This window comes from Molothrus ater, chromosome 1 (genome assembly GCF_012460135.2).
Source record: "Molothrus ater isolate BHLD 08-10-18 breed brown headed cowbird chromosome 1, BPBGC_Mater_1.1, whole genome shotgun sequence".
NCBI classification, from domain to species: domain Eukaryota; kingdom Metazoa; phylum Chordata; class Aves; order Passeriformes; family Icteridae; genus Molothrus; species Molothrus ater.
This window is the reverse complement of record NC_050478.2, coordinates 84,108,883-84,132,265: the sequence shown is the minus strand read 5'-3', so window position 1 is coordinate 84,132,265 and position 23,383 is coordinate 84,108,883. Positions and strand designations below refer to the sequence as shown.

The 23,383-nt window shown below is 37.0% G+C and overlaps 1 protein-coding gene across 2 annotated transcripts in view; it reads left to right on the top strand.

The window, feature by feature from the left end:
- The window catches only part of LOC118701433 (protein cordon-bleu-like), a 119,881-nt gene that overhangs the window by 69,351 nt on the left and 27,147 nt on the right, over positions 1-23,383 (top strand). For both annotated transcript variants that reach the window (XM_054515072.1, XM_036406056.2), the window contains one exon: positions 22,098-22,292. In XM_054515072.1, the coding sequence (XP_054371047.1) occupies positions 22,098-22,292 (195 nt within the window). The remainder of the gene's footprint in view (positions 1-22,097; positions 22,293-23,383) is intronic.

The window sequence follows — 23,383 nt, the reverse complement described above, 5'->3', positions numbered from 1 at the left end:
TGTTACTAAAGGAAAGTCCTAGAAGAGGGTGATCATGTGTAATTGAAATAGACTAATTAAAAGCATAGAAAAAGCATCACAAACTCTGCCAAAATAAAATAATTTTGTGGTTTGTATTCACTGCCATTATGAATTAATCTCAATACCTTGATACCCAACTACTAGAAAAGAGCGAGGAGAAAGAGTAGGAATTACAAGTAAGAATATGATGGTAAAGATGTGTGGTGCTTTCCCCAGAAGAGAGACATCACCTTATTTTTCTTGGAACTTTTACAGAGAAAATTGTAATCTTTTTTTTTCCTCCTCTGACATTGATGAAGAAAGATTTCAAAACCATTTTGAACATGTAAATGTCTTCTAAGGGTGCCGGTTTATAAGGAGGAAAGGGCTCTTGAAGAGGCAAAAAGGTTTTCTTTTCATTCAGTTAAATGAGCATGTCAGGGATTTAAATTTTTCCCACTTTCTTCATAAGAGGAATTAATCTTAAAGAACAATGTAGCCCTTGTTCAGTGTTTGTCTTTCACTTCTGGTTTGACACCTGTATTTGTATGAGCACCAATCCTGCTAATACATGAGCACATGAAGAAATGTGTTGACCTTATTGTATTGAATTTGGCAGTATTCTGTTCAAGCTTGTAGAAGGTGTCTTAAATAAGTCTAACAGATTCACTCAGCAGCACAGAAAGTCCATGTTTTCAAGAGGCTAGATAGGCTTCAAGAAAAAGTTCAACAATTGTGATTCCTTAGGAGAAAAATTAAAAAATGTTGCAAACTTGATACAGGTAGTTGCCATAGATAATTCTTATTAAGATAAATTCAAATGGAAATACCAGCAAAAACACTTCATAATTTTAAAACTTTAGCTTAGCAGTTCCTTGTGGACTAGATTTGATACCCTCAATCATTCTGAGTAATTTGTTATTCTGCTTGTTCAAAAGATACCTCATTTGCTTCAGTGGAACTAAGTATCCCAATTCCAACTAAGTGGTATCTTATATGGACATATATGTGAAATATGTATTTAGAGATCATTATATAAAAGTTTAATTTCTGAGATAGGATTGTTGGCAAAATGTCATCCAGTAGAGGATTCCTCTTTTGTGGTTACCTCAGGTCTGCTCTCTAGTACTGTTTTGGGTCATCTTGAAAGTATTTTGGTTTTGCTGTGTGGGAACCAAAGGCAGTTTCACTTTTATTTCTGAAAGAAAAATATCTTGCCATTGCTTTTGGTACAGTACCAGGAATTACATTGACTGGATCAAGCAAATTTTTCTTGCCTATAGAGAAATAGCTAACTTGTGAAGTACTACCAAGGTAAAGGCATGAACTTTCATATGCCCAGTTTAAATCCTTTTCTCACTATTATGTGGTGGGGATGCATACTGAATTGTAGGAAAGAAAATTTGATTATTCTTTTCTGGAGTTGATTGATTTGGAGTTGGTTTTTTTCTTTGTTTAAACTGGGCAATATGAAGAAATGGAATAAAAGTATAAGAAATAATAGATGCTTAGGTGTTTATTCAAACACAAGTTATATTCCTTTTTTAATCACCAAACCATTCTCAGTGGCATATTTATCTAATTATTATTTGAATTACTAATGACTCTAAAAATACTTTGAGTTGTTGATGAAGAAGCAAATTTTCAAAGTCAAGATGGCAAAGTCAACATTTATGCTTGAGGTGAAGGGACACTTTTTCACAGTATCAGCAAAAGTAAAGGTGAAAAGTATTTGCTATCTTAGAGAGGGAGTAAAGAAATGTACAAAATTTTCTCCATGAAAATCCTCAAAGTGCAGCACTTCATTACACCACACATCAGTAAAGGACACAAAACCCAACCGTGTATTGTAAATGAAGCAGAAATCCTTTCCCTTGATCTGGGAAGAAAAACAAATCAGTTTTGTGCTAAGCAGATCAGTTTTATATCCAGGCTAACTTTTCACAAAAAAAATGCTATTGAAATACACAACATTCAGGTAAAGCAGTTGGAAGTTGCAGCACAGTCAAGTGTATGCAGCTTTTCCTGTGCCCAAGGCAGACTGTCAGAGCTCAAGTTCTGAACAGTGGGGGAAAATAAAAGGAACTTGAGTTCTCTCTGCCGCTTGGTGTCGCTGTCCTCATATAAACAGTTGATCAAGATAAAACACGGTATTGGAACACGGTACTAAAATTAGACGGTTTTATTTTTGGGGCCTTCGTGTTTTCATAAATCAAGAGTGAAAAAAACACGTCCCAAGTGCTGAACGATGTGTAGCTCTGATGTGGACTTTGTTTATGTAATATATCAGCTTGGGAACAAATATTTAGAAGTACAGCCAGGAACACTTATCTGAGGTTTTGAAACTTCAGCACAAAGTCTTATCACACAGGGTTTCTCTAGTTCAAACAGGGCTGCAGCAGTGCAATGTCGGAGGATCTTCATGAGCACTTCATCAGCACCATTTTAAAAATAACTAGTTTTCAGTGTATTTCAGCATGTAAGTTTTACCCATTATAGAATCAATTAATTAAATGAAGCAAATAGTCCAGTAGTTCTCTGCTTGATGAGTCTGTCATGCTATGGTTATATATGTTCATATGCAAAACTACAAGAGGAAAAAGGAAACATGTAATTTAAAATACCAGTTATCAGATATTTTGAGGCTATGTGTGGGGGATTTTTGGTTTGTTTTTATTTCATAAAACAAATGTACCTGAATAATTGCAAGATTGTTCTCCAGAAGAAAAGTTCTGTTCTGTTCTTCAGAAGAAAATCATCAAGAATTTTGGTGCATTAGTAATCCTGCCAATCACTTCTTTAAGTGGTAGCAGCAACTCTTTTCCACATAAGGGCTTTAAAAATATTTATGATTTACCTTTTCAGAGCCTTGTACTCTAGCTGTGACTTCTGTGCCCTCTTTGATGGCAGGAGTTGCACCATTCATGGTACGCTTTGTCAGTTTAGAATGGGTGAAAAGAAGAATCAGATACAGTTAGGTGAATGTTATTTCTCTTCAACCATGTCAGGTCCCAGGTGATCAGGTAATATCCTTTCCTGTCAAGGATTTCATGTCACACAGGCAGGTACTGTTCAAGGCAATAGGAAAGAGAGTACTGGCCATGTCATCTAGGTGGAAGTTAACAGCCATCCACTTGTAATATTTCCTTGTGTTTGGCAATCACCTTTGCTTTAAATTCCTGGTTTCATGTTCTCCCTGCTTGGTCTCCTGACAACACTTAGAGTGAGTTTATTTCTTATTAGCAGCGACAAATCCTGGGATAGTTATGTTGCATTTTGTAGAGTTAAAGCTGTCTATGCTCTGTCCAAGATGTAGGTTGTGATCTGCCCTTGAAGCAATGTTTCCTAGTGTAATTTTGTTTGCAAAATATGAAACTCAACAAATTGAGTATGGAAAGTTGTCTAAATGCTGCAGCAATCAGGGCTGTTAGCCCCAGTCTTTTGTTAAAGGGTGCCTGTAAGCTGGTAGGTAGATGCCAGAGGATGACGCTAGGGAAGATACAGTTATAAATATTTTCATTTGTGCAGCTGTTGACATGATTAGAAGAAAAAGAGATCTAATAAATACTGTATATCTCAGCATAAGGTTAACCATCACAGTAGAGTTAGTTTTATTTTGTTAGCCTGTGATACACTGTGGGGAAAAAAAAAGAAAAACTCATTACTGTTAACTTGCCTTGGTAAGAAAAAAGGTTTGCCCAAGGCTTAAGCTGGCATTGAGAGAATTTCAATAGTAAAGATGCCAATGACCAACTTGAGTTCTCCTTATCTACTGAGGGACAGGAAGCAATCTGCTTTATATATAGCAATAGAAATTTAACTTGAATACAAGAGGGAGAAAAATTTGACTGCATGGAAATTTCACTGGAGAGCATGCTATTAAAATTATTTGAAATCCTTATCATCCCTTAATCTACAAAACGTCAAAAAATGGCTAGAGGATGAGCTACATGTACTTTATTCTGTCTCAGAGCAGAGTTATAGATTTGGCAGACCATGAAGGTACCTTTCAGCCAGGCTATGGCTGCTGGAGAGATACAGATGTACCCACCTCCTTTTGTGGTGTGCACTTACAGGATATTAACTGTCTTCACTCCTGTGAATCATAGATGGTTTTGCATATTATAGTATCTTTAGATTTTCCTTACAGTATGTGATAGCAGAAGGCAAGACCTTGAAACAGTGGCTGCCTGCCACCACCAGACTTCAAGTTTTTCCTCCACAATGTGGTGTTACTAGACCTCTTCAAAGAAAAGGTCCTTGGAGTTTGTGTAAAAAAAGTAATCTCAGAACCAGCCAAACTACTCTGGCTAAAAAAAATTGAAAAAAAATAGCCCGAGGCAGACACCTGGAATGGAAAGTCTCAGCATCCATGGTTAAAGCATGGTGAAGTTACAAGCTATTAAAAACAGTATCTGGTGAAGAGACATGTCAGCTGACCCCTGTTCTGTCTGTGCTGCTTAGCTGTACTTGCCAACTTCATGCATTCAAAAATCACTTGTCAGCTCTTGTCCTCACCACACAAAAGTGGCTTAAGATAATGAGATTTGAAAAGAAATCATTAAGGGTGGACTTCCCTCCATTTGACTTCTGAGTCTTAAGTTTGTAGAAGTTGGATTTAAGCTCCTTTTTGTGACCATGAAGGTTTTTTTATTTTTTAATTAAAATATTATTAGGTAGTCAGTAGTTACCAGAACCTGTGTGTTTATTTCAAAATGCATGGTTCAGAGTTAAATCATCACAACTCTTGGTATTCATGTTGCTGCTTTTGAAAAGATAGGTCATAATCTTCAGGTCCTGCAGTGGTATTAGCTGGAGATTTTGAAGGAAATATTGTCAAGAAACATTCTGATATGAACACAGAGAAATGGATTAAGTCAAATCGAAAGAACTTGAGTAGTGTTATATCTACAAAAGGAATTGGCAATGACTATGCCTGGCAGTGCCTGTTTTAAATACCTGACAGTGTGGATGTCTGGACTCTGAATCTCAGCAGCTGAGAGTCAGATTTCCCAAGTTTTGAATCCACTAAAATCTTCAAAGGAGGAGTTGCTTGTTAAACTCTGCCCGTCTATGTCTGTTACCTGCCTCTGCCCAAGATTCAAATCTCAAATCAGCTGTTAGATTCAGGTATTTAAAGCTTTTACTCTAAAGCATTACCACCTACCACTGTTATCCAAAATGTGAGTGACCTAAGTTCTCTTTTTTGCCTTTAAAGATATCAACATCAGGGAATTATTTCCTCCTTTGCAAAAAAGAAAACCAAAATACTTACTGGGCTGTAGACTGCCTGGAACAAAGCTGTGAGGTATTCTTGATGTGGGAAGCATCCTTTTGTAAAAATACCCAAATATTCAGTGACTCAGAGAGCAAGAGCAAGCTTAACTATTCAGACCAGTAATGAACTAACTTAAGTGCGGTGGCAGCTCTGGCTTCCAGTGCCAGCGATGTTTTTCTGTGTTTTATGCTGAGCAGATGTTACATCCAGCAAGTAAGTAGTCACTAAAGCTAGAACTGGAGGAGCCAAATGGCTTCCTGCCCAGATGAATACCCTAATCTCAGTCTCTTTTTAGCTAAACTCATGTTCATGTCCTTCAACAGAGAATAGTTTTGCTCTCCTCACAAGAGGGGAGAGTTTGTAATTTCTCACCTAAACAATGGTTTTGGACCTGGATTTACCATACTCTTACTGAATCATTGAACTTGTGGCAGGGGTTTAGACAGGACAAGAGGTAAATACCATAGCTACCTTTTCAGGCAGTTCCATTTTTGTGAAGCCCATTTGCTTAGTTGTGCTTTAAACTTATCTATTGGATCAGGCCCCTTGGCTGACAAAGAAGGAGATTTGTACATTTTATGGATCCTGTTGGAATTTAGGCAGTCAGTTAGAAGTATGGCTTCTCCACAGTTTATATGCTCAACATGCCCAGAAGCAGAATTCAGGCACCAAAATGGAAGCAAGCACATCAGAGGGATATGTGTCAGGCTTTTTGATGGGAAAGCACAAACCATTGTGATTTAGGGAGGCATAATCTAACACACTAAGTTAGGCTTGTGTGTGGCAATTTCAGACCTGGGCTGTATGGCATCATTCTCTGCACGGTGATGTACCCAGCCAGTCTGGCGTAAGTTGGCTCAGATATCTCTCTGGGATGTTTAATTAAGACCTGGTGACACACCCTTAACCACCCAAATCCTTTTATGTCTGATTCATCTTTTGTTACTGATTTCACTGAAAAGTTCTGAAGTTAACTCACTGAAAAAAAAAAGTAGAATAAAGCAGCAGCTAATAAGACCAATGGCTTTTAATTTGCATTAATAAAAGCACATTAAAAAATACCCAAAGACAAACTTAAAATTCCACTTGAAATTTTTCTAGTGACATTTCAACCACTCAGGCTTTGCTTTCTTGGTAATTAATATTACCAGAACCCCTTAATAGTCTGTAATAGCCTTGTAATTCACATTTGGTCATAACACATTCAGCATATTGTTCTTAGTGGCGAGCATGCAGTGGTCTGGAAAATACCACCTTTAAACAAAAGTTTATACCAGGATCAGGCTTTTCACAATTGGAATTTCTTGTCAGGCTTTCCAGTGGTAACTGCTGTAGTGAAAGGATTAATGTGTGTTTATGCCAGTGCCCTTTACTAGATGAAATCAGAAATGGCTAATAGTCTGTCATTGATTCCATATTTCTAATATACAATGGAAATTTTTTTAGGCAGTAAAACCTGTTTTGTAGTGGCATAATCTGAATCCCATGTAACCGTGGATTCATTATATTAGTCTAAAATATCCTATTAGCATATGTAGATTTTAGATACAGCAAAAATTTTCAGCACCAGTTAAGGTATAATTTCTTTTCTTTTGCAAATAATTTCTGAGGCATGAGCGCTAATAGGATTTGGTTTCTTTCCAGCCTCTTCTGTGGACAGCGAAGACTCGATTTCATTAAAAGTAGTGGCATACAATAACATTTCTTTTAATTAGATGATCTCATGATTTCCACACATATTTGTTCTGTGCATTATTGTTAGTTGGCAAAACTGAGCTGCTTGGTAGCGTGTGAAACCATATGTCTCAATAACTTCTTATGGCAGGTAAGGGAGGATTTGCAAAACACTTGCTGACAGGACACAATGCATTTTACTTTGATGGGGAAGTTTTCCTAAGTCAACTTTATGGCTTAGTTCTCTCATGCAAAGTCAGACCTACATAAGACTTAGTGGCTCTTACAGGTCTTCCTTTAAGTCAAAGAGTTATCTGTATGAAGCAAAGACTGTGTAGCACTGAATGTGCTTCTCAGTGTGTGCTTCGTAGTTGTTCATCACTACAAAAAGAGATCATCTAACACCTGTAGCCTGTTTTGTATGCTTTCTTCTTTTCTTCCTTTTTTTAAATAGACAACTGTTGAATTAGGTTTTGTAAGTCTTTTACATGCAGTTGCAATACTGTTCCTCCCCTTGGAGCTTAGCAGAAAGGACTACAAATAATTTCAGCCATTGCTTTTTCCCTTACTATGTTTCAAGAATATAATACTTCATTTTAATTCTAAGAAACATATTGGGATGAGAACTGAAGCAGAGAGAGTGTGGCAAATAGTGATCAATCTTTTTAAAGGCTTTTCAACATTATGAAGTAGTCAGTTCAACTTTCTTGAATCATTTTTTCAATGTCATTGCACTTTTAAGCAGATTTAAAAACTTGGGCAAAAAGGAAAATATTTCTGATTTTGTAGGTGGTCAGCTGGAAGGGCAGAAGAGAAAGAAGATCAAGGCAGGTAGCAAGACATAGCCCTACAGAAGTCTTAAATAGGAAATTAGCTGTAGGCATTCACCCCACTGACTTTTTCAGTGCATCCCAAGCATCTGCTGAGGTGTTGTTTTGCTGGTTCAGAATCTTGGTGACCTGCTGTGAGCCAGGTGTGACTAGTGTGTAGTTTATAAATTGTGTAGGTGGTCTCTGAAGTACACTGACATAGTGAGATGGAGAGGTTGGCAGTAGATTTGTGTTGTTAGTGTGAAATTCCCCACACCCCCCTTCTCTGATGGCAACATTTTCTTCTTTCCATCCCAGCAAATGATCAGGTATCATTTTGACTTGAGTCTCTCCCAGTTTCAGTACAGAGATGGTGTGATTTCATTGACTCTAAATGGAGCTTGTTCTGATTTACAGTTGTTTGCACAGGACAAGAGTCAGGCCAGTAAAGTGCACTGTGGAGGTTTGCCTTGTAAAAACCTAATGGCAATGGATTTGACAGAAGGGGGGAGGGAAGAAGAAACATTTAAGACTATTTATTAATCAAGAATTCCAGCAGGGAGGCTTTTCTTGCTTGATTCTGGCAAATGTACAGATGAGAGATATTGTGCAGAGGCTGTTTCTGCACAAACAGAGAAAGCCCTTCAGATGTAAACATTTGAGCAGCTGGCATGGGAGATTAGTGCACCAGCAGTGGGAGGGGGATAGTAGTGGATAGTGGTGCTGTCTACATTTAACAAATGTTAAACAAGGTCCTTGTTCTAGTTTAAGGGCTACAGGTCAGAAAGACAATATCGACTAAAAATACTGGCAGTTGTACAAGTCAGACCAAGTTATTAACTAGTATTTAATTAAAAGTAACTTGTCTATCCAAAGTTCTGACACCTTCTTCCCCCCTCACCCCAAAAGCGGGGGGGAAAGGGAGCTGGGAAAATATATCCTGTGCAACTTCTTTGAGTTAGGAAGAAAAAAAAACACTTCATCCTCTGTCTATGGAAAGGCAATACTTTGGGACTTCTTAAAGTTTTTGTTTTGATTGTGAACTTAATGTATTGTTCTACTTTTAATTTCCTGTGGCTGAAAATTACATCAAAGAAAGAATCGTGCTAAGGGTGAAAGTAGAGGTCTTTTAGCTTCTTAGACATGTTCATATGTTGTTTAATATGTGTTTTGGTTTTTTAAACCCATGCTAATTAGTTAGAGAACTAATTATATATCAGTGTAGGGTATATGATCATGCATTGGGTTCTCTATGGATTTTGGTTTTTAATCTGTTTTGATCATGCTTTTAAAAAAACTCCTTGCTATTTGTTGGGATCCAGTTCATATGTGTTTTGTTGAAGGTCCTTTACTTTCTTCATTTCTTTAACAGAAGAGATTGAAGTATGGCTATCTGGAGCCAAATTTTATGTTTAAAAAATCAGAGCTATGCTTTCTTACCTGACATTGTTATGATTTTCATTGAGCTTGAAAGTATACTGAAGAAAAAGATTTTCTGGAGAAATGATAGTGGCATCATAATTTAGACTATTACTTTCTGTTGGCATCATACAGTTAGATTGACCTTTGGAGACTCAATGCAGAACTCACTAGAGCCAATAGAAAAATTCCTTCTGGTTTTAACTGGCTTTGGACTAGGTCCTTTAAGAGTTGCTAGCCATTACCTACACTAGTCCATTTTAGAATCGTTCCTTCTTGTCCTACTTCAGGTTCTCAAAAGTCTTCTGACACTTTCACTGTAATCTCTAAACTGTAAGACCTTCATTCCTTTTTGATGGACAGCCAGCACAGATAAACCCCTTGAAGTTGCTTAATTTATAGAGCTTTTTCTCACTGGGGAAGGAGAAAACCCCAAAGTAAACATGTTAAGTCTTGTAGAAGATGAATTGCAAACAGTGGCAAAGGAAGGGAGTGGCTTTCACCAACCAATAATTTGTTGCAAAAGCAGGTTTTTCTTTGTTATCTGAAGCAGTGTGTACCCACAAGTGAGCAGAATTCCCAGCACTGGTTGCCCTATTTAGGCTGTAGTTGTGCCAGCTGAACTCCAAGTGTCAGTATATGTTGTATCTATTTCCATAGGTTTTTAACTTCTGTGTCAGTTAAATTTGGGGCTGTTCTTGAAAAGTTTATGCCAAAACTGAGCAGTGGGGGGTTCCCTCCAGTGAACTGGAGTACACCAGTCTGAAAATAGATTGGAGAGATGTGATTTTTTAGTACTTCACACTAAATTCACAAAGAAACAAGGCTATACACAGTAGAAAAATTACTTTCTTGGGAATAATAAACATTAACAAGTCAAGCTCTGGTTTCCTAAGGATATATCGCTTTTTTTTTTTTTGACTCGGAGAAACCTTGCAGGCTACAGTATACTGCAAAGGAAGGTAAAATTATGAATTTATATATATGTAAACAAAAAAGTGGGGAAAGGGTGAAGTAGCCTGGTCTCCAGCACATCTGTACTTCCATTCCCTTTGTGGCATTATCCCATATTATCCTATAATATCACTTCACATTTATTTAGAAGATGGAGTGGTTTAGACAAAGTTAGAGTTGAAAGAATAGCAAAAAATGCTCACAGTAGGAAAAGACTTAAAGGCCAAGGGTATTAAAATAGTGTTCAAGCTTTACTTAAAAAAATTCAAAGGGAGGGTCATCTTCTTTATTCTTAGCCTGTTCCTCTGAACCCAATTAATGAACTTGCATGATTTTTGCTGGCATGATCAGGGTACTGATTTTTCTCTGAAGAGGATAGTCTTTGGAGCATCCTTCGAGATGGAGAGGAAGCTTGGATTTGAATTTCATGGTCCTGGAAGATTCAAATCCTGAAATTAATTCACTTGACTTCTTCAAAGTAGAAGCATATGTATTTTTCTATCCAAATCAATCACCTCCTTTGATGAGACAAACTTAATTTCTGCAGGTATCAATCTGTAGGTGTTATGAAACAGAAGGTGGCTGTGTACCACACCTGGATGTGCTCTATCCATTGTCCACCAGAAGGGTGTTGTCTTTAAACCTTCTCCCCACCCCTGTACTCTAGCATGATGTCCTCCTGACTCCTTCTCTTCACTTCTGACCACTGATGCTGATCTGGGACTAAATATTCAACTATTATAATTCAAAGTGGTTTGTTGGCATCAGTTCCTAACGATCAAGCTGTAAGCATGTGAGTTTGTCTTTTGATTTTGTCTTCTGCAGAAAGCTGTCATATCTTGTTAAAGGATTGGTCTGCTCCAGTGCTGTAGTTTGCAGTCAGAAGTTGTCATGAAACTCCTGAAAAGCATGAAAGATGCAGAGAGCTAGGGAGCTTGCTTAGGCCAGCCCTTTGGGCTTCAGGATCAGCATGTTGTACTCAGTGTGTAGAAGGTATGTGCATTGAGGCGCAAACACACATGCAGATATCAGGAAGAGCTAACCAAAGTGATAAGCTGTGTGTGCATGCATCCCTGTGTTTGCATGTAGATCCATGTATGTGTGCACCAAGATTATGTACATGCACACCTGCACATCCAGACTTCTGAAAGAGCTAATTGAAACTATAAAGTTCCTGGCTGCAGACTTCTGATTCATTGTTGCTAGAATCTTCTTAGTGACTCTGTAATTAGGATTTGCTTTAAGATTTGCACTAATTTTAGAGTTCAAAAGCTTATTTGTTCTTCTAATTTAGGTTTTAAAGTCTTCAGAGGTTATATTGCTTTTCAGTAATATCTTTGGCAGTGTTTTATCATTACAAGTGTAAAGTTTCCTTTTTGAAAATTTGCTTTGACATTTGGATGATTGTCTCCCTCTAGCTAACCAGCTACAGTCACCACATGCTTCAAAGGGAAAAGTTGTTGCAGGAATGCATTCTAAGTTAGTAAAGCATTTGTGTCAGAGTTGGATTATAAGGACTGGAGCTGGAAGCCAGATCCCTGACCTTGAATAGATCAGAGCTTTGACTTCAGAGAAGTTCTGCAGATTGTGATGAAAATTTGCCTTTGAATCTCAGTAGATTTTCTTCACTCATCCACAGCTATAATAAGTAGAGATTTTTCAGAGGCCAATAGTCATGTGTTGTCAGAATTTCAGCAGACACTGAAAGATTTGAGGATTGATCATTCATGTTTCTTTCTTCCGACAACACTTTCATTAAAATGTGGAGAAAACACTTTCTAATTCGAATGGAATAAACATACTTTCAGTAAAACACAGAAATTATTTCTCCAAAACCAAAGAAATCCACACCCAGAAACCTCATGCCAGGAACTATTCCATTCATAATTCTGGCTACCATTAAAATTGACTATGCAGACATTAAAGCAGATATTTTTAAATATTATGTTTTATGTAAAGTTTCCATTTTCTCCTCCAGCATAAATTGGCATATCTACAATGAAAATATATTGAAGATTATCAAGTCTAGTGGTTTAATACTTTCTATATGTTAAAAGAATTTGCAGAGAAGAACTTCTTCTGCAATAGTTTTTAAGTATTTTGAATTCAGGAGGACATATATTGCAGATTTAGCAACTCCTCTCTTCCATGAACTAAAAACATTGGCTGATTGATTTAAAAGAATTAGTAATTCTAGAGAAAATCAATTCATATTGCAATGATGAATTAATTTTGCTCAAGACTTTTGATTCACTTTTTTGTTATTTATGATTGATGAATGCTTAACACCAGTGGAAATTTTTTTTTTTTTCTGTTGTCAGTCTTTGACCTTTTGAACTCCCTGTTTCCTGAAGTGTGTTGCCAGACCATTAGTAAAGACAGATTTTGATTTTTGGCTTGGTTGTTCAACACTATTGGATTCAGCTAATCTATTTTCATGTAGTGCAAAAGTATAAGTGAAAGGAGAAACCAACTTTTTCAAGCTTGCAAAAATGTGGATTTTTCCATCCTCAGTCTTCCAAGAGTGCTCTCACTCTATCTGCTAATGCCCTTCCAAGGCAAAGTTTAAATAGCCTCTTTTCTAATGTTCTTGCTTGTTTTGCTTCCAGCTTAATATTTTCCTATCTTCTTTCTGTACTGGGATTGAACTGAATTTTGGAGTCCATGCGGATTTTCCTCTGTAGTTCTTTCTTCAGGTTTCTTTAAAATGTGTTTTTCTATTTGTGTCTCTCATTGGCTTTTGGACTTTTGTTAGTAGGTTTCAAAATGTTTCTTTCGTTATTTTCTTCCATTCGGCTGCATTTCCATGTTTTACTATGTATCAAATCCCTACCACAGAAATATTTAGCACACATTCACAAATCTCTCTATATCAATCCCCTTCTCCTTCAGTGCTAAATCTGTTCTGGTCTGAGTTTTGTTTGACTTTTCTCCCACTGCCTTCGTGACAAGCGAACGTGAACATCACCATCTTTCTGGGCCAGTACATGGACAGTCGTGGAGTTTTCTTACAAAACATGATTTCTGTCCTACACAGCCTCCTTAGTTCATTGTTCCTTCCCCAGGATGCAAGGCAGTACTTTTATTATCACATTCACTGAACTCTTCTGCTTTTTGCAGTGTTCCTCTCCTTTTCCAGACTTTCATGTCTGGATTTCCTCAAGGACTTAGTTTCTTGTCAAATCTCATGAACATGTTCATTTCATTTTTTGCCACAATTACTGTTTTAATTCCCATCCTCACTTCATGTATTCTTTTCTACTTCTTTCATGTCTGCTTTTATTCCACTTGGACAAATAGCCAAAAAGAGACTTGTAATGTTTTCCACATTTTTTCTTATTTCCTTTTCTTATTCACCAATTCTTTTATATTTCCCTGCACATCTCTCATTACAAGCACGTAGCTATCAAAAAAAATAAAAGCTATTGAAAGAAAAGAGTAGCTGAATTTACAGACTCTCTATCTTTTATTGGATATTCCTTTCTGGGACTCATTTGAAATTATTATTTCTTCCCATAGTGGCTTTACATACTGGTATTTTTGGCAGTTATGAAAAATCTATTTTCAAATACGATGATTTTTTTATAGGCTGACAAATTTTGAGAGTCCATTGTTACAAAAAGTGTTGGACTTCTGGAAAATAAGTTTTTACCAGTCTAGCCAGAAAGATGTAAATCAGCCCAAGAGGGTGCATTTTAGATGCCAATTGATTCTGGTACTTTCCCAAAATTATATTAAAGGAAAGAGGGAAAAGAAAAAAGAGAACATTCCATCAAATGAGACACAAAGTTGTCCACACACTTCTGAAAGTCAAGATGAATCAGACTGTCACCTGCAGTTCATCTTGATTTTGGAATTCACTTCAGATTGTGCCTGCTGCCTGCACTCCCTACCTCCTACCTGAGTGATGGGTAGCAATATTTCCTTTAAATTGCCAAGGAGCAAAGGAACATTTGATCCCAAGATGTTTTCCGTGCCATGTTAATGATGGCTTTTCCTCACTAGGGTTTACATTCACAAAACAAAAGCAAAAGTATTTGCGTTTTAAGGGTTTTTTTAAATACATCTGGCATCTAGAAAGTTAAAAAAGAACCCAGATGCTTTGTGTGCTGTCACTCAGCCTGATGGTCTCAGCTGCAGAGCACCATAAGGGCATAAAGGAGGTTGGCACATTTTGGAAGCTTGTGCATATATGTTCATGTTTTCTCTGAACATGTATGGCCCTATAGAATGACATTTTAAGGGACCTGACACACATGTGCTGAAGCCTGTTTTGTGGATGTCATTGGATTTATACCAATGTTGAAGTATATCTCATTAGTTTGGTGTCTCATCATCTTTAGCTGCATTTTTGCAAATTGAGAATCTGGGGAGTAGTGGAATATTAAGTGTAAAACATGTCAGTTTGTGTGTTGTTCAGCTGAGGTTTGCTGTTTTGGACATACTGTTCCTTGCTTTGCTGATCGCATTTGTTCAGAAAAGATTGTTTAGCAGTCTAAGTTTCTTTCATTTGTGTCTAAATATCTTCAGATTTTAGCAAAATAATTTTTTGTTCCTTCACAGAGCACACAGTAATAGAAATTAAATTAATTATACATTACAAAGATTTATAGCAAGTGTGTATTCACTACATAGAGTTGAGAGTGACTTGTCAATGGTAACAGCTCTGAATCAAAGAAATTGTGTTTCTCGTCTTTCTAACAAGTTCCTGAGCTGTGATTCACAAGGTGCACAGGATATGAGCTTGGTGGTTACAGCAATGAGTTCAGTGTCCAGACCAATAGGAGAGAACACAAAGGATTTATGTGTGTGTGCCTTCCAGACATCCATTTATACAATTGGATCTTCCCACTAGTATCAGGCAGCATTCTGCCTGCTCCCATCTTCTGAATTGTGGAGATGTGGCTACCCTCTTCTGTCAAGGAAAGATTATTTTTTGCTAATTGTTGGGATGCTGCTTTTTTTTAAGAAATGAATTTGTTTGAAACACACTGTCACTTACAGAAGAGATGATACAAAGGCAAAAATGTAAATCAAGTTAGCTTGTCTTCCCTTTTTTGCATCTATTGCTGCAGTGGAAAAAAATTATTGTGTCCATTTCTCTTGATACTGGTTGACTTCTTCAGATTGACATGAATGAATTGGGGTAGCAGTAATAGACATAGGTTTTATTAAGCATGAAGGGTATTCTGACTTGAGAAAATCTGAAAAGTAAAACAGGAAACAGGACAATTTATTTGGAGAAAATACATTGAATTTTAAATCACAGAAGTGATTTAAAAGCTTTGATTCTCAAAGTATTGAGGAATTCTCAAAGCACTGATCTGTCATAAAATCTTGAAAAAATATAACTGACCTGACAACCTCTGAGTTGCTTGATTAATACAGATTGTTGAATTCCTAGACTTGTATTCCACTGCTTTATATGTGCCATGGTACATACTTTAGTTTTAGAGTACTCAGATTAAATTTGTGATCTCAAACTGGCAGAATACTGAGGGAGGTGATAGTAGTGGGTGATACTGCATCTGCTTCTTTATATTTGCAAGAGTTTACAGACATGTTTACATTTAGCTGGAATTCATGTATTCCTAATCCATGTTTTCTGATCTCCTAATGATTTGAGTAAAATGTTTATATTCCTTAACTTCAAAATATAGTATTTGACAGCTCATTAAAAAAAACCAATCAACTTACCTGTGGGTTTTGCCATATTCATTCAGTATCCATGTGATTTTCAAATGGAAACCGAGTTTTGAATATTGCTTCACTTCTTTTATATATACAAGGCACAAGAAGTATAACAAAAACTAAAGAAGGTTCTTGGAAACTCTCTCAGTTGTGCACCATTGTTGTCCTCAGTGTAGTGGAAGGGGCCAGAGTTAATACCCATACTTGTTCCCTACTGAGAAATTCACAGTGAATCTAAGTCCCTTGTTGTGTTTTGAAAACTTTTTTCCCAGAGGCTTCCATTTTTCTAGTTCCTTTCCTTGGGTGTTTGTTTTTTCAGCTTTTCTACTGGATAAGAAGTTGGACACCACAGGAGTGTCAAAGTGAACATAAATCAGTGGGAGCTGGAAATGAAAGTTGTACTCTTAGTTGTGGAGACACATTCCATCACATGAGCTAACCTAGGTGAAGACAAGAAGTAATCAGATAAGCTTCTAGGAAGGGAAGTTATGGTTATGGTACAAGGAAAATAATAATGGTCAAGGCAAGAAGAAAAACAGCATAATTGCAGATGGTGTGGACCTGGGTCATAGGAGAATTGTAGTAACCTCCACAGTGACATATAGGTAGATTGGTCACTTTAGCACTGAAAGACAAAATGGATGATTTTGTATGGGAGGTGGCTGCCTTGCACCTGGCACTGCTAGGATTTCTGATCTAAAAACTCTGTATTAAAACTAGAGGAATGTGGTCAGCCACACTGAGGGGAGAGCTGGCAGGGGCACAGGAGACAGAATGTTCTCAGACATCTCTGGTTCTGGTTGTGTAAGTACTGGTCTACCAAATGGGCCCTGACCACAAGATCTGGAACTGCTGTCTAGATGCTCTGATAGACTCATACAAGTGTAAGGTAGCACTGGCTGTACAGACTTCAAAGTATTACTCAAAACTTTTACAGTAAGAACTTGATTGCCAGGCATATAAAATCAACACAGTGCAGCATGTGTAAAAAAACTGTTGTGGGATGAAATAGTTGCTTCTCTTTTATTGTTGTGGTGTGTGACCAGATAATTTCCTACCAATAGCAAAATGCAGCAAGATAATAAAGCTGCCTAAAGTAAATTGCATAAAAATGGTTTTGTTTTTTTTTTCAGTTCAGAACAGGAAAAAATTAACTTTTTTTTCCTTCTGACTGCAGACTGTTAGCACAAGTGCTTCAGGGAATACAAAAAAACAAACTATATTCAGTGTGGCTGGTTAGAAAGGAAAACCTGAGTAGTCATATTTTTTTTTGTTTTGTTTTGTTGGGTTTTTTAAACTGTGTCTCCCAGCAATGTCATGACTGTAGTATAATGCTTTAGTTTTGAAGCAGGATCTTGGATTAATTCAGTTTCTGTGTTGTTAATTTTAGTGCAAATTTAGTGTAATATCAGTGTCATGTAATGGAAAGCAGCTTCTAGTTCACTTTCTGCGGTAGGTCTGTCTGGCACTTTAAATGGCCAGTTGTAATCAGTTGTGGTATCATTCAGCTAATCAATAAAGGTTTGCATTAATGGAGTTTAACTATCTAACAGGCATAAATATTCTTGCTGTCACTGAATAGATGAATTTGTTTGCCTGCTGTAAATCTTACCTTTCATATCTACCCATAATATACTTGCAAAAAAAAAAAACTATATTCTTTATGATACTTTTATTTTTTGTCTCTATTTTGGAAAAAATAAAACCCTTACTTTTTGCTAATACAGCTGGTACTTTGAGTGCATTAAAACAGCTCAGTTGATTACTTCTGATTTAAAAAATTCTGAGAAGGAAGTTGCACAACAACACTGGGAGCTCAAATATGTGAGTTTTGGCAAAGAGCTGCGGAAGAAAGGCTTGTCTGTAGCAACCTTGCAAGAAAAGAACTTGACATTTTTAAAAATTTTTATTGACCGGTGTGGACAGGGAACAGGAAGTCAAATCACTCTCACAGGCGATCTGCAGCCTCTTCCTTGCTGACCTTTAAATGCCACTTAGTGTCATCAGAAAGTCAAGGAAATGCTAATAACAGGGCTTGAGGTAAGAAAGTTATATATAAGGAACATACTTTAAAAACAATCATAAGCTGATTTCCATTTTTATACACATCTGCTTTTGTAAAGCTGAATTCTCACAGCAGTACAGCTATATTTTTAATAGATTACACTTACCTTTATTTATATATGACTTCAAAATTTTCCAAGTATCCATAAGATACCAGAACTTCTGTTTATCTTGAAAAGGAGGTAGTTTGAAAAAGATAATTTACGATTGCATTCTGGGTTGATGACCTTGGAACAGAGACTGGCCTCAGCTTTAGGCTCTTAATATATCTTGTGTTGAGTTCAGCAGGTATGGGACTTTAGGAGTCTTGTAGAAAGCTGACTGCTTGGTGTCTTCTGAAAATGAGAGTGGTATGCATACCTCACCAGAGTACTCTTAGCCTTCATAATTCTGTGTTTTTAGCAGTCCTTATTTGCCCTGCAAAAATGTCTTTGATAGCTAAATTTCAAATAGAAGAACTAGTAGGAAATAAATCTTAACATTAAATTGCTGAACCCCCAAGAAAACACCTGGTACATTAGGAAAGAACAGGATGTTCCTTGGCTTTCAGAAGTTTAATAAGAGGGGGAAAAACCTAGCTGGCAAGTTTAACATGAAATGGTGATGACTCGTGATGGCACCATAGGTTGGTACAGCAGTTGTTTCTTGCCTCCTTCTGATATCTTCATGGAATTGAAATGGGCTCTAATCCATGGTTGTGCTTCAGTACATATTCCAAACCTATGCTCAGCTAGTGTCTAACCTGACTGCTGACCTATGCTGGTCTGTCTGGTTTTGTACTGGGTTTGCTTTAATTCGGGGGAAAAAACAACCCCAAATCAAACTGCTTCTTTTTCTTTCTAGTTCACATTAATTAATTGCTGTTTGAACTGGTAACAAAGTGCTCTGACACTAGTGTCTTAGACTGTGATTTTGCAAGTTGAGACAGTTTTGAAAGCTCTTTATATAATTGGTTTCCATGACTTTTCTCTTATTAATTTATTTTTTCTTTTTTCCTTTTTTCTTTTTTTTTCCCCCTTGTGAAGCACATGGATTCTGTGTACTGATTTGGAATCTGATTTGGAATCTAAGCAGAGTATTCGTGCTAAACTGTTTGTCAAATGAAATGGGGCTAACTTTTTTTTAGCCAGCAACATTGGCTTCAATTCCTGAGCTTGACTTTCCTCACTTACACTGCTGTCATTTCAGAAATTCAATTGTTTCTTTGATAACAAATTAGAAAAACAAGAAATGAGAGATGGTTAGAGTATTTGGCATGTAGATATCATGTCCCTGCAATTTTGCTTGATTAATGTTGTATGCTCTTAATAGTTGCCTTTGCCTTGCTAAACTGCCTGAAAAACAAACCTCCAAAATCCTGTGATTTGGAAATGAACTACATTGCATCTAACCCAAGGTAAAATATAAAAGCTGGGTTAGGTGTTGTCTATTGGTATTAGTTTTACAACAAAGGACAAGTCATACCATAATCGCTTGTGTCAGTGTTTTGTGTCCGGGGTTTTGTTTTTTCTCTTAAAGCTAATGAAAATGACTACACACATGGGAGAATTTGAAGGTCTGACTCCAGTTAGGCAAAGCTCTTGTTGCTGCATGAGAGGGCTTTCCAAACTAGTTCAAAACTGTCCTCATTCCCTTCCTCTGGAAGCTGTGGCAAGTTTTTGTTTTAGGGCAAGGCTATTTACATGAGCATTCTTGAAATGCTCAGTAATGGAATAATAGGCTTGATATAAAGGTTGGACTTGGAAAAGAAAAAATAGATAAACTTGCAAAGTTGGGGTTTTTTTCTATCATTCAAGTCTTTTTATTAAAAAGTACTTATAGTTTCATGGAAGTATTACCTTTTTTTCCCCTTGTATCTTCTGTTAGGAAATCCAAGCTTAAAAACAGGACAAAGCAGCTTTAACTTGTTTAGTTGTTCATCACTGTGTTCCTTCCCAATGACCTGTAACTTGGAAAAGGATTTTGATAGCTCTACTGCCGCAAGATCTTGAAATAAGATTGAATATTCATTTTAAACTGGTTACAGCCTATCGTCTTACTAGCACTCTGTATTTTTAGTGCTAAGAGGGAAGTCTTGGGGTTTTTTTATTATTTTCATACATCTTTGTCTAAAATTTCTCCACCCTTTTATCTAGAAGGTTAAAGGATTAATAGAGTCAAAGCATACCTGCAGAACCCACTTTGAAATTGTTTTGTTCAGTTGTTTTGTAAATGTGCGAAAAGAGGAGACTCTATTTCCCTTCATGAACCCGTTGTTTCTGTAGGAGTAAATAAACTTTATTTGATAGGACCTTGTACAGTATGCACTGATAATGATTTAAAACTTTTAGCCTACAGATGTGATCATTATTTTTTCCACTGCCCAAGATACAGGGCCAAGACTACTTCTCTATAATTTTATACTTAATCTTTTAAACAATACCTTCTACTTCAACCTTTTTTTCTTCCTTTCCTAGAAGGGTAAAGATACTATTGATGCCACTCAATTCAGAGAAATTAGTGATGAAAAAGATGCAGCAAACACTGCTTTCAGTCAGAGAAGACTGGTAGCATACTCCACTTGTGCTAAATACATTATTCCAAGATGAAGTGTGCTGTGTAGTGTGCAACATAAAAGTTAACAAAAGCATCTAGGTCAGTAATTCACATCACACACACAGTAAATGCAGGACAAGGCACAAATCTGTTTGCATCTCAGTTGCTTTCACAGCAATCTATGGAGCATGGAACTTTCCCAGGAAGTAAAGGAGCCTGTATTATACATATTTTTGCACTGCTCTTTTTTTTTAGCTCTTTATGCTTTATCAGTGCTTCCTCAATGGTCCTAAAACTAAATGAATTGTGGTTTTCATCTTGCTGGCCTGTGTTTTCCATTTTTTACCAAAGCTTGCACTTGGCACTTGTGGAAAGAAATTATCTTTCTTTTTTTGAAAGTAATGGCATTTGGGGTGGCCTTTAAGTTTCCTGCCAGTATGTATTCTGTGGTTTTGGACAAAATTCCACCAGAGAGCTATATGTCCTTGATTGGAGAGTTTTGAAATTGTGGTAGCATGTTTTGTTGTGATAAGAACAGCATTATCAACCATGCTCATCAGCCTATGTTTCCAGAAGAGCTATTCAGCTCCAGGTCATGGTGAGGTGGTATCAGTGGTGATTCCACAGAAGATATTTCTGGGAAGAAGTTACAGTCAAATAACTTAATTAAAAAGTAAAATCTTCAGTTTAATATAGAAGGTTCTCTTAATTAAAAAAAGGAGAAGGTGACTCAGATTTTGAGGGGAAAAAAAAATCTTTTTGCAAGATTTTTATTAGCAGAGTAAAAAATAGGTATCGAATTTAAGAGTAAAGACTAAAGTTAAAATGCACATTTTCAAGGAATCCTAGTTCTAATCTTTCGTATTTGTAGATTTGCTACTATGTGACTGCATATGTTTCTGTTTGCATATTAATATACAAATGTATTAAGATTCTGAAATGCATTAAACTTTTTCCAATGATTTTGTTAAGTTTTCAATGAGAACTAAAGTAATTTTTAACAGTAAGGAAATTCTGAATTTTCTGTTTCTCCTCTCATCTGGGCCTGTTAGAATCCAGAGTGGTGTCTGTCAGTAGGACTTCTTTTCACCAAGTTAAATGGTTGTTTTCAGTAAGTTGTAAGTGATTATGCGTGATTGTGCATATAAATTGGAAATAGTTTAATGGCAGCAGAATTTCTCTTATGTAAATCTGCGGAGAAGACTCAGGTGTATCAGGGAGATTGAGAACAAAATAGACAAGCCTGAGACACTGACAGCATTTTATTAATACAGTGTTCTCATTTAAGAGTAAATCTTGCTTCCAGAAATGTGTAACACTTGTAATTTAAATGCAACTGCAAATGCATTTGGATAACTGTAATTACGAGTCTTGATGTGAACTTTAAATTTTAAATAGCAAGCAGCAGCAGTGTTCCCATCAATACTACTGTTAAACCACAGTAGGTGCTTATCATGCCTCCTGTCTTATTAATACTGCCTGTAAGCTTTGTTCCAGTCGACCTTTGGAAGTTTCCAAAAGTTAGAGTTTGCAATTCAGCAGGTTTGGCAGAGGAACATACATGATTATTCATATCATTGTTTAAACGGTAACCAGATGTGTCTTGTTTTTCTTCTTTCTTTCCCTTTGTTTTTAAAGAGTGAGTTTAATACAAGATGTTAATCCATTTACAGGGTTTTTCCACAGCACCAAATTCCCCTTCGGTGAATTCTCGTTCCAGTAGCCTGGGTTCATCACTGTCCCTTGGTAACATCTCTGGAATGACAGCAAACCCAGAAGTGAAAAAGCGCAGAGCACCTCCTCCACCAGTTGCAACGCCGGTATTGCCGAACGTGGAGGTGAAGGGACAAGAGAGGACAGCAGCACAGGTAACAGTGACACTGCTGGATGGGCTCCTTTCTTTGCTGTGCTGGGTACCATCCATCCATTCAGCAGTCCTAAAGCCATTCACAGGTATTTCGGTCAGCTGTTAGCTACAGCTGACCAAAACTCCCATCTTACAAGATAAAATTATCAAAGGTCTTAGTGTTTTGTACACATTTACTGAGCTCTCTTGAGACTGCCCCAAGCTTTCTGCCCTGTCAAGAACCATTCTAAATCAGAAAAGGTTTATGAAGCAATATGCTAAGAGAAGGAGGGTAAAGAAAAAGTAAGGCAGAAAAGCTGTAAATTTTATAAGGTATCCTTACTGAATCCAGGGCAGTCCTGGAGAACAGGTGAAAGTTCTAACAAGTGACAAAAACCTTCAGCATACTGTTTTGTCCGGATACTTTTCAAGCTATCACCTGTATCCCTGTTTCCAGTTCTGCCATGGGATACCAGAATATCTACTCTGTTTTCTGAGTGACTATGTGACCTTTTAAAGCAATGCTCTGGTTTTGTTTTTATAAAAGGTCATTGTTCCGCAGTACATTATTGAGAATTAAACAGAAATGGGGGGAAACCTTTCTGAGAACCTAAGTCTTTGAAAAGAATAGAGCTAACAGAAGAAGAAATTGCTCTTGCTTTTATAGTGACACTCAGGTGTGTGTTACTAAACTTGCAAAGTCTTCTGGTTCCACCAGCAATAGAACTGTAGTCTAAAGATAAACTGTAGAAATCAGCATGTAAAGTTATATAGGGAGGCCAAAGAATGCAAGGAACCAATATCACCAAAGCTGTGTAATGTGGACTGGCTCTTACCTGCTCAGGACTTGTCACCTCTACAGCAGACTGATCTTTGGAAAGCAAACTGTTCTAGTACAAAATGGAGTCAGAAAGGAATCTTTGAGTTCACTACAGAAGAAGAGGAGAGGAGCCTGGTGCTCAGTCTCACTCCCTGTCACTCTCTTATTTATCTACATTAAGACATATGTTAAACACCTTCTCAAGTGAAGCATTCCGTAAGAAAAGTTGATGCACACTCTTGGTAAAGGATTGTGGTTTTTTATTTTCCCATTCTTAGGTTATCTAAGTGTGA